This window comes from Ostrinia furnacalis, unplaced genomic scaffold, assembly GCF_004193835.3.
Source record: "Ostrinia furnacalis isolate ACB-3 unplaced genomic scaffold, ASM419383v2 OfSCF2716, whole genome shotgun sequence".
Classification (NCBI taxonomy): domain Eukaryota; kingdom Metazoa; phylum Arthropoda; class Insecta; order Lepidoptera; family Crambidae; genus Ostrinia; species Ostrinia furnacalis.
This window is the reverse complement of record NW_021132955.1, coordinates 8970-23380: the sequence shown is the minus strand read 5'-3', so window position 1 is coordinate 23380 and position 14411 is coordinate 8970. Positions and strand designations below refer to the sequence as shown.

Below are 14411 nucleotides of genomic sequence, written 5' to 3'. Positions count from 1 at the left end.
AGTTACGCCACTGGTCCGACCCGAGTGATAGTTGAACACAGACTGCCTAGTACTGCTGTACTGTACTGTAAAGTTTCATCAAAATCTGTTCAGTAGTTTTTGCGTGAAAGTGTAACAAACATCCAGACATCCACACAAACTTTCGTATTTATAATATTAGTAAGACTAGTAAAAAGTAAGATAGTAAGATGAATTATTTTAGTTATTTGTTTACTTATAATAATATTTATTTATTTATTTCTTAGCTCTGTCTGATAATGGATCTGGAGGAGATGCAATGGCCACCTCCGTAACAAAACAATAGAACCATATGGAGTTTGGGCTTGTGTGATTCGCCTTGACGAATATTTCGTATCCATCAAATTTACTAAATCATAATTATTTCATAATAACCGGTAATTATTCATAATTTTTATCACATTTACCGTAACATATAAATCAGGAGGACAAGTCATAATAAATATTGTTCTTTATTTGACGCTTTCTTTGGAATAGTTAAGTGGCATTTAAAAGAAGGCGAATTAGTATATTAGAACTTTAGAAGCCTTTTATATTCCCGTGGCTTAGTTTTAAAATCAAGGTTAGATACCGTGGAAAAATAATAATAATAAACAAATTTATTTCTGTATAAAAACAGCCTAAAATATTATTATATCAGAGGCTTGACTCACAATTTCCCATAAATAAATTAATTTTAACTCATTGGTTTTATTTTGGAAAATGTACTATGTATCATGATTGAAAATTCTTAGCTTTCTCCAGTAATACTGATATTATTATACTGTGACTCGCCACCCGCCAGACAGAGGCGATTTTGTCAAAAATATTGACAAGTCGCGAACTGTCACAGGAATAAAACTGACACGCGTCCGTCCTCCGTAAGCGCCACCGCGCGACTGATTAAGATTGTCCAAGCCGTCATGGCCGATTTTTTCACATTTTTTCAACATAGTAACTAAATAAGACGCAATAACAAAAGTTTGAAAAGTTGTCGACCTAGAAAATACAAAGTCCCATCTATTAGTATATATTTTAAGTGTAAAATGTTAAAAATGAATATATGAGAGTAAAACAAAAAAGCCGTCGACGTACTTCTTTGGGATTTTTTTTATCGGACAAACTATGCAATATCGTGTTTTGGAAAAGTTGTCGCCCTAGTTAAAGACATTAACTTACTCGTACAATTTTTTGTTTGCTAAAATATCTTTTCATTTAGAAGCTATCTGCAAACAAAATCGGTCAAATATCGACAATTTGGGAAATCATGGCCTTAAAAGGTGGTGTACAAACTATAATTTAAAGTATGTGTATAGGTATAAGAGTTTTCTTAGACTAAAGTAAAACTGACATAGATTCAGAATAACATAGTGTTTATTGCTCTCGTACTTAAGGATTAACTAGAACATAATTGTTTCACTATTAACATTCAGGCAAGTAGGTAGCTATAACCCTACTCAAAAAGTCAAAACAAGTTTTTCTAAAAAGTAAGACAAGTCATAAATCCATTTCTCACCTCCTTTATACATAAAATAAATACAGTGTGAGTCACGTTAAAGTGTACATATGAAAATAGATGAAACTAGACCTATTTTTATCGACAAAAAAGAGGTGAAAAAATTTTTTAGTTTTTTTTTTTAATTTTTTATAGATTTTTTTTTCTTCCAATTACGTATTGTAAAGAAAACGTAATAACTTTTAAACTAAGCGGTATATCCTGATAAAATAAGAACATTAATAATGCTAAATAACAGGCGATACTAAAAAAATACATAAAATACACAAAAAAAGCCAACGAATAATAAAAAATTATACTTTTTGAAAAAAATCTGCTTAAAAATTCGTGTTTTTTTGGTTATTTTATAAATTTCTTAAAAAAATGCCCCTATAACAGGTGTTTTTTATTATTTTGTATTATTCTCTATCGTATTACCTTTGTAAAACCAAAAATTGCACGTCTCTATCCCTATCACAACATTTGCTATGATAGTTTGAACAAAGGCCTACCACAACATTATTCTCCTCTACAGGTAGGGACAATTTTAATATTAACTAAAATGCTTATTTTACTTCGAAATCTTTTATTTTTACTTGAAATCTAACTTGTCTTTATCAAAATTACAAATCTAGATCCATTTTCAGTTTCGTTGTTAGCGAAGTGTTGAATGGCGCGCCCGGAGAGGCTTAGTTCAAACGATCATAGCAAATGTTGTGATAGGGATAGAGACATGCGATTTTTGGTTTTACAAAGGTAATACGATAGAGAATAATTCAAAGTAATAAAAACCACCTTTTATAGGGGCATTTTTTGGAGAAATTTATCAAATAACCAAAAAAATACGAATTTTTAAGCAGATTTTTTTCAAAAACTATCATTTATTATTATTTGTTGGTATTTTCTGAGTATTTTATGTATTTTTTTAGTATCGTCTGTTATTTAGCATTATTACTGTTTTTATTTTATCAGGATATACCTCTTAGTTTAAAAGTTATTACGTTTTCTTTACAACAAGTACTTGAAAGAAAAAAAAATCTATAATTTTTTTTTTAAAAAATCTATAATATTTTTTAAAAAAATCTTAAAAAATTTTTGACCACTTTTTTGTCGATAAAAATAGGTCTAGTTTCATCTATTTTCATATGTACACTTTAACGTGACTCACACTGTATATTATGTAGAAATAAAAAATATTATAAAACCCTTATTTACAACAATTCCGATTTAATAACAATTTATTTATAGTAAATAATACATTTAACTATTTTTCATAGTTTGCATCTTCTAATACTAAATAATTCATTTCTCTTGATATTGTGGCCCAATTTATTTTCTTCTTTTTTAAATCTAATTTTAGTTTTGTATTTTTATATTCTAGAGCTTTTTGTACAAATAACTTATTCAGTTCATGTACATGGGGGTGGTTAGTATATTCCTGGACATCCATCCATTTACAGGCTTTGACTTCTCTATCAGATATGGATATATTGTCTGTGAGTGCCAACATCATTAGTAACACGTATATGTCAGAATTATCATACATCATTTTGTGGGTGTGCCTGAAAGTAATTAATGACTGGAATACAGCATCCACACCTGTTTCTTCTTTTACTTCTCTAATAGCAGCATCAATTAAATCTTCTCCTGTAATTAATTATAGGGTTGTTACTTATTAAATTGAGGTCTTTAGCAATTTGTTTACATAAATGCAGATGAGTTACCTTTCTCCACATATCCACCAGGGAGTTTCCAATGAGGGTATTCATAATGTTTTTCAGATATTGCTAAAAGTTGATCTTTCTTATTGAACACCATGGCACCAACACCCAAATTTGTGTGAGAAGCTGGCGGTAAGTTTGGCTCTGAATCCTTGGGCAGCCATTTGTACATCATGAGGAAATCATCTCTGGCATGATGAAAATTAAAACCTTTCTAAAGATATATGAAATTTTCATTTATATTTAAGTCAATAATAAAAATAATCTGACTATTTATTACTTACTTGTGCTAATATTGGAACACAATTGGAGTTTCTTATGTTCACTTTAAACCATATACATCTCCTGCCTTCCGCTGTCCATTTATCTAGTGAATCTGTAAGTTTATATAAGAAAGATACAATCATAGAATCATACAATGCATGCATATTTTTATGGTTATGTCATAATGTCATAAGTTGTTTACTATAACAGGTTGACTTATAATACTGCCATTATCATAATATAAGAGTTAATTAATATTACTCATCGGACTGCAGATAAAATAACTGTAAATTACCTACATCAATTTGACAAAACTTTACAGATAACCATTTTATAAGCAATCATTAGGAATTGCTTACTGTAGCTATTGTTTAATCTTTTATTTTATGCAAAGAGAAAGATAATGTTTTAAACTACATAAGTTTTTAAGACCTTACAGAGTAGAAAAATATTTACATAACCAACAAAAGCAAGCCACTAGGATTAGTAGATATACCTACACCAGTTTGTTAGTCAAATAAGTCTTAACTTTAACAAACCTTTAAGTTTCTTAGTAAAATTACTATCGCATCCCTCTTCCTGTAAGTCGACAGTGATGCCATTGAACCTATCCTTCTTCCCATTATACATTAAATTATGTGACGCACTTTTACAATAAAATCTAAAACAAATTGTTTAGTTTCAATAAAATCAACTACGAATGAGAGAACTATCTATCTTTATAAGTTACTTCCTACCTTAAAACTTTATTCAAAGTATTGTATTGCGTAGAAAGTTTCTTACAAGAGAACATTGTGATAATCATTTATTGGAACGGTTACAATCAAAGCAAAGCTGTATTAAAATAAATAAAACACTTTCTTGATAATTTTATTATTACAAAGCGCGCGACAACGACAGACAGAGTCAGAGTGGGGGGCCGCCCACAGATTATCTAACGGCTCTATGTCGAATGTCAAATCTGACAGGTAACTCGCAGATTTATAGATGACCCACGCTGAACTGTCCCGCCAAACTCAATGACAGGGGGGCGCTACCATCGTTCAACTATATGGTTTCCAACATGGCAAAAATCTGAACCAGCGATCCGGTATTGACGGTGGCGCCCCACTGTCAATGTCATCGACAGGACAGTCCAGTATTTTGGAACTATAACATGCTATAGATGACCCACGCTGAACTGTCCCACCAAACTCAATGACAGGGGGGCGCTACCATCGTTCAACTATATGGTTTCCAACATGGCAAAAATCTGAACCAGCGATCCGGTATTGACGGTGGCGCCCCACTGTCAATGTCATCGACAGGACAGTCCAGTATTTTGGAACTATATAGATAGATGATACAGCAAATAAATACGTGCAGCAGCCAGTCAATATTACACTTTTTTAAAATGTAGTGGTGGAGGGAGGGTCAGAATATTTTTTATAGAAAAGAGACAGAAATAATTCCTTCTTCCCTTTTTTGATAGGGTGGAACAGTTTTATTTTTAGTGGAAAACTAAACTTGCAAACAATCTGCATAATGGCGGAATACACTGCGCGGAAATTAACAGAGTCAATTTATTCAAGAAACAGTAGAGTATACCTTGATTTTTTAGAATCCAGCAGAGATGTAAACAAACACTTTCATACACAATTACACCATAATCGGCCGTTTGGTGTAGTGGTTCAGAACGGACTACTATGCCGAGAGGTCCCGGGTTCGATTCCCGGTCGGGCAGAAATTGAAATGATGATTTTTAATTTTTGTGACGGGTCTGGGTGTTTTCTATGTATAATATGTATGTATTTACAAAAAAAAAGTATTTAAGTAAGTTTATATCCGTTGTCTAGTACCCATAGTACAAGCTTTGCTTAGTTTGGGACTAGCAGCGCAGTGTAAAAATGTCCAAGGATATTTATAATCACTTACGTGTTCATAATATCATACACATTATGTAACAAGCCCATGAAACCAACTTTATTTTCACGTTACAAGTTTGAAATCAATCTTTGAAACAAATTATTTTAGCAAAATACCATAAAGTTAATATTCCTTCCGAAGGAATATTAACTTTATGCAAAATAGGTACGTGGACGATGAAAATTTGTGAGACTTGTCAAATTGACTTGACGTTTAAAATCATGTGTTATAGATGACCCACGCTGAACTGTCCCGCCAAACTCAATGACAGGGGGGCGCTACCATCGTTCAACTATATGGTTTCCAACATGGCAAAAATCTGAACCAGCGATCCGGTATTGACGGTGGCGCCCCACTGTCAATGTCATCGACAGGACAGTCCAGTATTTTGGAACTATATCATGAAGCTAAANTATTTGAAGTTTAATAACTTTACAGATATCATTGATTGTTTTATTATCCAGTGTGTTTTTTGATTACATCTGTGTATACAGTTTGTTTCCTGTTCTCGAAAATTTCATAATCAGTTCACATTCGTTGCGACTTTGTTGCATATTTTTAGTATTTTGACGATCACCCGGCGATGATACGCAAGTACTACAATATTTCACTTCGCGATTAACGAGAGGTTTTGTCGCATCACTAGTTCACAGTCTAAAAATATTTTTATGTCAGTTGGACATATGATGACATTTCTGCTGCCCCCCTAGACAAAACGTACTTTTTGATCGAATCGAAAATCGAATCCGTCAAAACTCCATACAAAAAAGGGGCTTTTCGACCACTTTTCGACTGGTTTGCGATTATAATTTACACTTTGTCTAGACCCACCGATTTCTAAAAAAAGCGCCTATATACCACAGATATGGATAGATGCAGCATGTGTCAAAAATTGTATGAAGCCACAGATATGGATTAGAGTAGATACAGCAAGTTGCTAGTCAAAGCCTGCCATTCCGATATGACCAAATGGACATACATGGTCGAGTGATGTTCATGTAATCCGATTACAACAATCGGATACGATGATTTTACGAGGACAGTAGTACGACCACGGTAGAGAGAAGAAATTATTTACGGATTGAGAATTGTAATTAACAGCAACGAGTAACAAATATTATGTAATTAATTAGAATAAAGTAGCAGTAGAAGAATTATAAAACAAGTTAGATCAGTGATCGCGGAAGACAGAGTGCACTGAATAACGTCGAAATATACAAATCAAGAAGTTAGGTCAGTGATCGCAGTATACTCTATTACGTCTATGTATACGACGGCCGAGATTTTGTCGTTTAGAAATATCTTCAAAACTAGGTACCTGACTTAGCTTTATGAAAGAAAACGTATTGGCAAAACTACGCATTTTTGCATTTATTAAAAATAAAAAGCTTGAGTAAAATAGCCTTTATTTTATGAAACTATGTCATTTACTTACTAGGATATTTAAAAGTATGGAATTAGTATGAATTACTAGTAGGTACTATTTAACATAGTGGAATAACGATCATTACTTTCATAAACATTAGGCACAACAAAAATATTATTTGCAAATTAATAATGTAGAATTGTAGAATAACGTCGACCGCTACAAAATTATTTTAATCCACAGTCAGACTAGCTATAAATTTAACAAAATATCAGTTTTATCGGAATTAATTAATTTTAGCGAATTTTAGTGATTGCCGCAACGTAAAAGTAATCGTATCATCGTACTGCATTTGCAAAGTCATCGAATGATATCGTGTGACTCGATTCGAAAATTAATTAATTCCAATAAAACTGATAATTTGTTAAATACAAAACCAAAAACATCTTTATTTACCTTTTTAAAATAAATTAATTCTTACAAATCGTCTAATCTCGTTATTTTTTTTACCCTACCAGCGTTTCAAGACATAAATTTGTCAAGTGCATGAATACATGCATCAGTGTGTGTCTTATTGTTATGAGTAAGTACGGTTCCTTGGGATCGGTATGAGTGCACCACATACAGGGACCATGGTTTTAACTCTTAAGAGTACATCGCAGGATATGTATTAAAAACAATGCTACATTATACTTCTTCTACTGCTACTTTATTCTAATTAATTATTTGTTACTTGTGCTGTTAATTACAATTCTCAATCCGTAAATAATTTCTTCTTTCTACCGTGTTCGTACTACTGTCCTCGTAAAATCATCGTAACCGATTGTTGTAATCGGATTACATGAACATCACTCGACCATGTATGTCCATTTGGACATATCGGAATGGCACGCTTTGACGATCAACTTGCTGTATCTACTCTAATCCATATCTGTGGCCTATTACGATACTAGTTCGGATTTACGATATCTTTGGTATCTTTTAGACTGTAGTTTTTTTTTATTCTGTGGTTTTGTTATCAGCAGCCAGAGACCTTATCAAAAATGTCAAAATGCGGAAGTAAAGTATTTTGAACGAGCGAGACTACAGAATTTTAATTTGCATTTAGGAATACGGCAAACAAGGTCAACGTAATAATTTAAAGTAACAAGAAAAGTAAAAAAATACATAATGGAAACAGTAACATTTTTAGGAACTGTTGATCGATATAATGGTGTCACCGTAGATTCTCAAAAAGAACCTTGCGAATCTAATAATTTCAAACGCCAAATCTCTGGTAAGTAGGTATTTAGATAGCAATCTTACACTGATAAATGAATGTGAGGAAAATACCACAGATTTCGCTAAGGTGGCCTTTACTTTTTGTAAGCTTGATTCTATAGTGCGCAAGTTATTAATTTTTAGTGCTACCAGTTATAAACCATTATTATTCCAGCCAGTTATGCTATTCCAGTACCATAATCCCTCCATAACGATCTTAAGAATTTAATCCCATTTATATCTGTATAATTTTATGTTACAGATTCACTTAAAAAGTGGACTGAAGAGAAAAGACGATGTATTTGGTTTAAAGTTGACATAAAAAATGCTGATTGGGTACCACTTTTAGCAAATGTAAATATGCCACATCTACCTTTTATTATAAACTGAAGAAGCTACATTTCTGTACATATATTTAATATTATTATGTACTATGATGTCTATGGGAGCTATAAATCCACCTAATAATTGATTATTCTTTCAGGAAGGTTTTAACTTCCACCATTCTAGAGACAATTTTGTAATGATGTATAAATGGTTGCCGACAGACAGGCCAGCTAATTTACCACCAGCATGCCATACCAACTTAGGTGTTGGTGGACTAGTCTTGAATGACATGAACCAAATGCTGGTGGTGGTAGAAAAACATGCAGAAATTAGTCACTGGAAACTTCCTGGAGGATATGTTGAAAGAGGTTAGACATACAAGTTATTCAATCTATATGTTAGTAGATACTTTATAAAAACATTCTTTTACCACAAAATAATATGTTTTTCTTAACATTGACATAAAATTTGAATTTCAGGTGAAGACATCAAAGATGCTGCAGTAAGAGAAATTAAAGAAGAGACTGGTATAGATGCAGTGTTTAAATCATTGGTTACCTTCAGGCATGCTCATAACAGGATGTTTGGCAACTCTGACATTTATGCTGTAGTCATGTTAGAGGCCACATCAGATACAATAAAGAAGTCAGATATAGAAATTAAAGATTGCAAATGGATGGATATTCAAGAGTTTTTGTCTCATCCAGAAGTATATGGTTTCAATCGCTTTATTGTTCAGCAAGCATTAGATTTATTAAATAATAGAAAATTAAGATTTAATCTTGATAAAAGTACAGTCCACTTTGGAAAGTTAACTACAGAAATTACCTCTTTTGTAGTGGAAGATTTGTAATGTTTTAACAAAACATCTAAGGATTGTAATGTAAATTAGAAAGATCCAAATCTGAGTAATTTATAGCTCAATTGATTTTATGGCATATGGGATTATGGTATATTACCTTCCTCCTGGTTATTCTATTGACATTGACTAGCTAATGTATGTATGTAGGTACACTTTTCATATTTATAATTAAAACAAAATATTTAAAACAAGCTTTTAATGACTTACAGTGACATTGCTCCTAGAGTAATCCAATTATTTTATTTTAAGATATTTTGTCACAATCTTTAGTTGGATTCGTCCAATGATTATATTTTTTATGGTGATTGTTTACATAATTGCTTAGTAACTTAAATAACAGTTCAAGTACAAAGTTAAAAACATTCAATATTAATAACCATTTTCAGTGTGGAGGCTACATAATAATATGAAAATATTATACCTATATTATTTTAAGTTTTTATGAACCCCACTACACAATGGAATTATTAGTATTGGATTGCTGTGTTAGGTTTAATTAATGACATTTGTTATGACCCTGGAATTAGTTACTTAAGTAATGGTATAATAAGATGTTTTTAATTTAAGTTGTGTCTAAATATGTTAACCTTCAATTACCACACTGAAAAACTATTCAATTGTAATTTTTATGAGAATTGCAAGCATTCCATATCTTTTCAAAGATTATTATTATCATCTCAATATACTTAAGATTGTTTACCTAACCTTAAGAGTTGGTATTATAATAATTAATGTGCAATATTTTAAATACTTAAATACTTGTAATAATACACAGAAATTTATAATGAAATTAAAATTCATAAATATATTTATTTAAATGTAAGTGATTATCTTTTTTTATGTGTGTTGATACTGTGCCAGTCCTTCCAATTAAGGGATTTTTATAACATGATTAAATTCAAAAATAAATATTTATTCCTTCCACCATTATTAAAATTGTAGCATAGGTAAACATTTTATCAGTTTCAAATAATTATAAACTATTCTTTATATTATTAGGTCTGTCACTCTTTTCTAAGAATTGCACACGAAAAATGGCTAGTTTCAAATTTTTAACAAATTCATTAATAGAAAAGTACATTCTCTTTTGATTAAAACTAGAGCATTTTCATTCCCTTATGACAGCTTTGAATTCATAGAATTGACTATTTAAGTTTCCCCTAAAAAGATCAAATCATTTTAACAGAAACAACATCAAAAATAATGCTAAATTCATTTTTAAGACTCATTAATCATAGTGTAATAATTTAAACAAATGTATTTGTGAATAAAGCTGATGATAACTTATGGAAACTTAAATGAAATCAATCTAAATCAGGAGCTGTAGTATTACGGCTCAATAATTCGCCTTCTTCGTCAGAACTATCAACATCACCTATTATTGACTTCAAGAGACCACCCAACATGGAATTTGGATTTCTGTTATCTTTAGGGATCTCGATTCCAAACCAAATACGCCCAATGTTGTCCAAATAAACCGAGTAATTAGGATCTCTCTTAATGCTAATTGCATACCAGTTTCTTAATATTTTGAACTGGGTTGAGTGTCGCCTGAAAAAAATACACTTATTATTATATGCATTGAACAAGTATAATAATAATATGCTGAAAATTCCAAAATCTTTACTTACTGCTCTATTGCTCTTAATAAAAACCATAGGAAATTTAATAAGGGGAATAGGTATGGTGGCCCTTTGTCATTTTTTATTGTTGGGTGAGAGCCAGTATATTCTTTGAAAGTTTCATTTGCCATTTGTATGTTACGCAAGCAAAGAAACTGCAAGACCGCCTGTGTTATAAATAGGTCTATTTCTGACTTCAGGCCTTTTGTAGTATGCAGCTCTATTAACATGCTGGCATAAGATGACCCATCACAGGAATGCAAGAAATGTTTATGAGCTGAAGTGTATTTCTTCTCACGCCAATATACTTCTGCTATTTTCTGTAACAAAAAAATCTATCAGTCTTTTTTAACAAGCCGTTGGCAGGAGCCACTTCATGATGGAGGAGATAGGATATAAACATTAGTCGACATTGAAGTATCCAATACCTACCTTGTGTAATAATGGATGTCCTTTTTTATTATCGTCCATAGACCATTTTACAGAATTCGTTAAAAAAGTTTCGCGCTCTGGAATACTTGTATCCATCATCTCGAATAACTTGGCTATCTTGACAATCCATTCTTCAGATGGTTTTGTTTCCGATTTTGTTAGAACATCGATAAGCAAGATAGCCAGATCGGCTCCGCTGCCTTGTTGGTCATGTTCCAACAGTAATGTAGAACCTTTACTTAATAAATTTAATAAATCTGCATACTTTTTTTGGCTAAGATACCTGAAATGTAAATTGTCACGTTAAATAAAACACAGTTGTTGTTCTGGTTATGATGAAATGGTGTCACAATTTTAGTACCTGAAATATAGAGTTCTATACATCTGATGGGCCTCATAATATTGACCAGCATTTACTGATGCTTCTAATTTATCTAAAACTCGCAAAACACCCCTTTCTCCGCGTGCAGCCATGGTTTTTCTAGAATTTCTTCGTACACACGACAATTTACGCCATAGATATCCAATAAGCCACAGATGTCAATGTCAAAAAATGTTTCGTGTCAAAATCGGATCTGTCATGTATTTGACAGATGTGGTTACAGTTCAGAAACTCACCGTACTAGCAGGCCTCCGTCACTCGCCTATGCCGGCCGAGATAATTACCTACAGCGCGCGACAACTTCAAGTTGCAAATCAGTCCGGGCCGCCACGCGCCTGTTTGCTTACGCGTATTTCTATACACGCTCGGTCGATCATCGTCGCAATTAAGGTTTATTATTCCAACAGCACTGTTATTCTTCTTTAATGAAAAATTGTAATATTTAGGAGTAATAATTAACTGTAGTGATTTAAATAATAAAAAAAAACTACACTTTTTAAATAATAAATTATTTTTAAATACTTATGACAAAAAACTATAGCAAAAAAATTATTTTAGCTAATAAAAACATTAACTTTACTTCACCGTGTCTATTTTCCGACACTACACCTTTTAAAACTGTTTGTTTAATTTCGAATTATCGCAACACTGAAGTTTATTAATAGGTACTTTAGAGATGGTACGATTATACAAACTCCACTAGATTAAAGTTTTCTAATCGTAAATACAATAAATGCTTCTTAAAATTAAGTTTTTATTTATTTTACTTTGCTCATACAACCCTGACGCTTGAGCGGTGACGTAGATCAATTCTAAACACAAAAAAAATGCGCTCTTGTGAGCGTAGTAGTAAGGTGCGATTTCGAATGCACCATGTGCGTTGGATATTTCGCATTATTATTATTACCGTTAAAATGTCGGCATCTGATCCTACACAAAGGAGTGCAATTTCTGTTGCTACTATTATGTATTCTGTGGTACTAGTCACAGCAAGTCACAGTCACAGATATGGATAGATGCAGCATGTCAAAAGTATGAAGACGAGCGTGCCCACAGTAGTATCTCTAAACCGGCAACGTTACTGCATATCTTTTTGTTTTTTTTTTTAATATTGTTTTTTTAAACTTTTATCTTTAGCTTCATGATGGTCACTAACATAGTAATCATTATGTGCATTATTTACGGAATTACTACCATGTATCATCTCACCCGCAAGTTTCCTCAGTTTATCCCACAGAGCACGTAATGTTAAAAAATCACCTAAAAGTAACCAATGCAGTTCAAAAGTAACCTAAAAGGTTACAAAAGTAACCTTCTGGCAACACTGCGGCTATCTGAATGCGTGATTCTCGATGTATCGGGGAATCCCCGAACATTGGGTGGGACGGCGCGGCAGAATGGAACGTTTGTGAATCGTTTAGTTTTGTAAGTCATCCTTTTCACTCAGAGAGCAGAAATAACAGGAGTAGCAGCGCGCGTTTATTTCCATACAAAAAAATTTCGCCATTTCCTGAGGGGGACGAGGTAATGACATTTGTGTAACAGCTGATGGCGCTGAGACACTATCGATATTTTTGTCGATGAGAATCATTGCTCTATGGTTCATAGTAGTCTATGGCTCGTTTAAAAAAATGATATNGAGGTAAAAGTAATAAATGAATTTACATTTATCAGTGATTATTAATAATGTATTAATACTAACAAATATCATAAAAGAGAACACCTATTGGCAGTATCAAATTGTTTGCATAGAATTTCGATTATATTGTTATAAGTACACTATCCTTAAAATATTACACAATTAGGAATTTTTGCTTTCCAGTCATTCCAGTGGCAACACTTCTAGAAATTTAGTTTTTTGCAAATTTAGTGTATTAATTAATGTGAAATAAATAAAATAATATTTGCCGATGGAATGTAATGTTGTCCTTTTCAAGATTTGATGTTTCAGATCTCTTCTTACAATTAAAAACACTGCAATTCACTATTTTTATCGCAGCACGTTACTCTTCAATAGTGACATTTGGAATATGTCATTGGTGGCGCTGCAACTAGTTTTTATAAACTGAGTGAACCACTGGTCTACTTACATTGCTAGAGGGGATTGCCTGTCAGTTCCACTCCTGTTATTTCTGCTCTCTGTTTTCACTCTTGTCGAACGATAAATTTTCTATCTATCTCTCGCACGCTAGTGCGTCAGTAACGCCGCACGTAGTTAATGAATAAAATCAAAGATAAAGGGAGGACTGGGGAGGACCAATGAATGTGGCTGACAGCAATGACAGCGTAACGTGAACTATATGTACATCTCCTCAGCTAGATTGATAGATTTGCTTAGAACTTCTAAGTTAGAAGTGGCGCCCTCCAAATGAATATAGACAGAATTGTCTCATAGTTACGGTATAGGTAACTTTTGTTTGTGTATGTAATATTGGGAGCAAGACAAGGTGGATTTATATTTATCTGATGTGTCGTGACGTGACGCGTCAGAACTGTATCGTTACGCACTAGTGTGAACGTTACCATCCTACTATAATATTATAAACGCGAAAGTTTGTATGGATGATGGATGGATGTTTGTTACTCTTTCACGCAAAAATTACTGAATGGATTTTAATGAAACTTTACAATAATATAGCTTATACATCAGAATAACACATGGGCTACAATTTATAAACATATTGTTCGAAATACTAATCCTGCGCAGACGAAGTCGCGGGCACCAGCTAGTACTAAATGTATGAAACCGATACCGTTCTGACGCGTCGTCACGTCACG

The 14411-nt window shown here is 32.6% G+C and overlaps 3 protein-coding genes across 3 annotated transcripts; 1 reads left to right on the top strand and 2 right to left on the bottom strand.

Moving 5' to 3' along the window:
- Positions 1–1416: 1416 nt before the first annotated feature.
- On the bottom strand, positions 1417–4404 carry LOC114356293 (nudix hydrolase 2). Its single transcript, XM_028309381.1, has 6 exons — positions 4215–4404; positions 4017–4138; positions 3498–3589; positions 3217–3427; positions 2667–3139; positions 1417–1536 (listed from the first exon to the last, which is right to left on the bottom strand). The coding sequence occupies exons 1-5, from the start codon at positions 4280–4282 to the stop codon at positions 2757–2759; spliced, it is 876 nt and encodes a 291-aa protein (XP_028165182.1). The 5' UTR covers positions 4283–4404; the 3' UTR covers positions 1417–1536; positions 2667–2756.
- A 3348-nt stretch (positions 4405–7752) lies between these two features.
- Positions 7753–9791, top strand: LOC114356296 (nudix hydrolase 8). Its single transcript, XM_028309383.1, has 4 exons — positions 7753–8024; positions 8271–8362; positions 8493–8703; positions 8815–9791. The coding sequence occupies exons 1-4, from the start codon at positions 7919–7921 to the stop codon at positions 9186–9188; spliced, it is 783 nt and encodes a 260-aa protein (XP_028165184.1). The 5' UTR covers positions 7753–7918; the 3' UTR covers positions 9189–9791.
- Positions 9465–11800, bottom strand: LOC114356294 (Golgi to ER traffic protein 4 homolog). The gene is made up of 4 exons (XM_028309382.1): positions 11613–11800; positions 11252–11534; positions 10829–11139; positions 9465–10748 (listed from the first exon to the last, which is right to left on the bottom strand). Exons 1-4 carry the CDS (start codon positions 11723–11725, stop codon positions 10502–10504), a joined length of 954 nt encoding a protein of 317 aa, XP_028165183.1. The 5' UTR covers positions 11726–11800; the 3' UTR covers positions 9465–10501.
- Positions 11801–14411: the final 2611 nt, after the last annotated feature.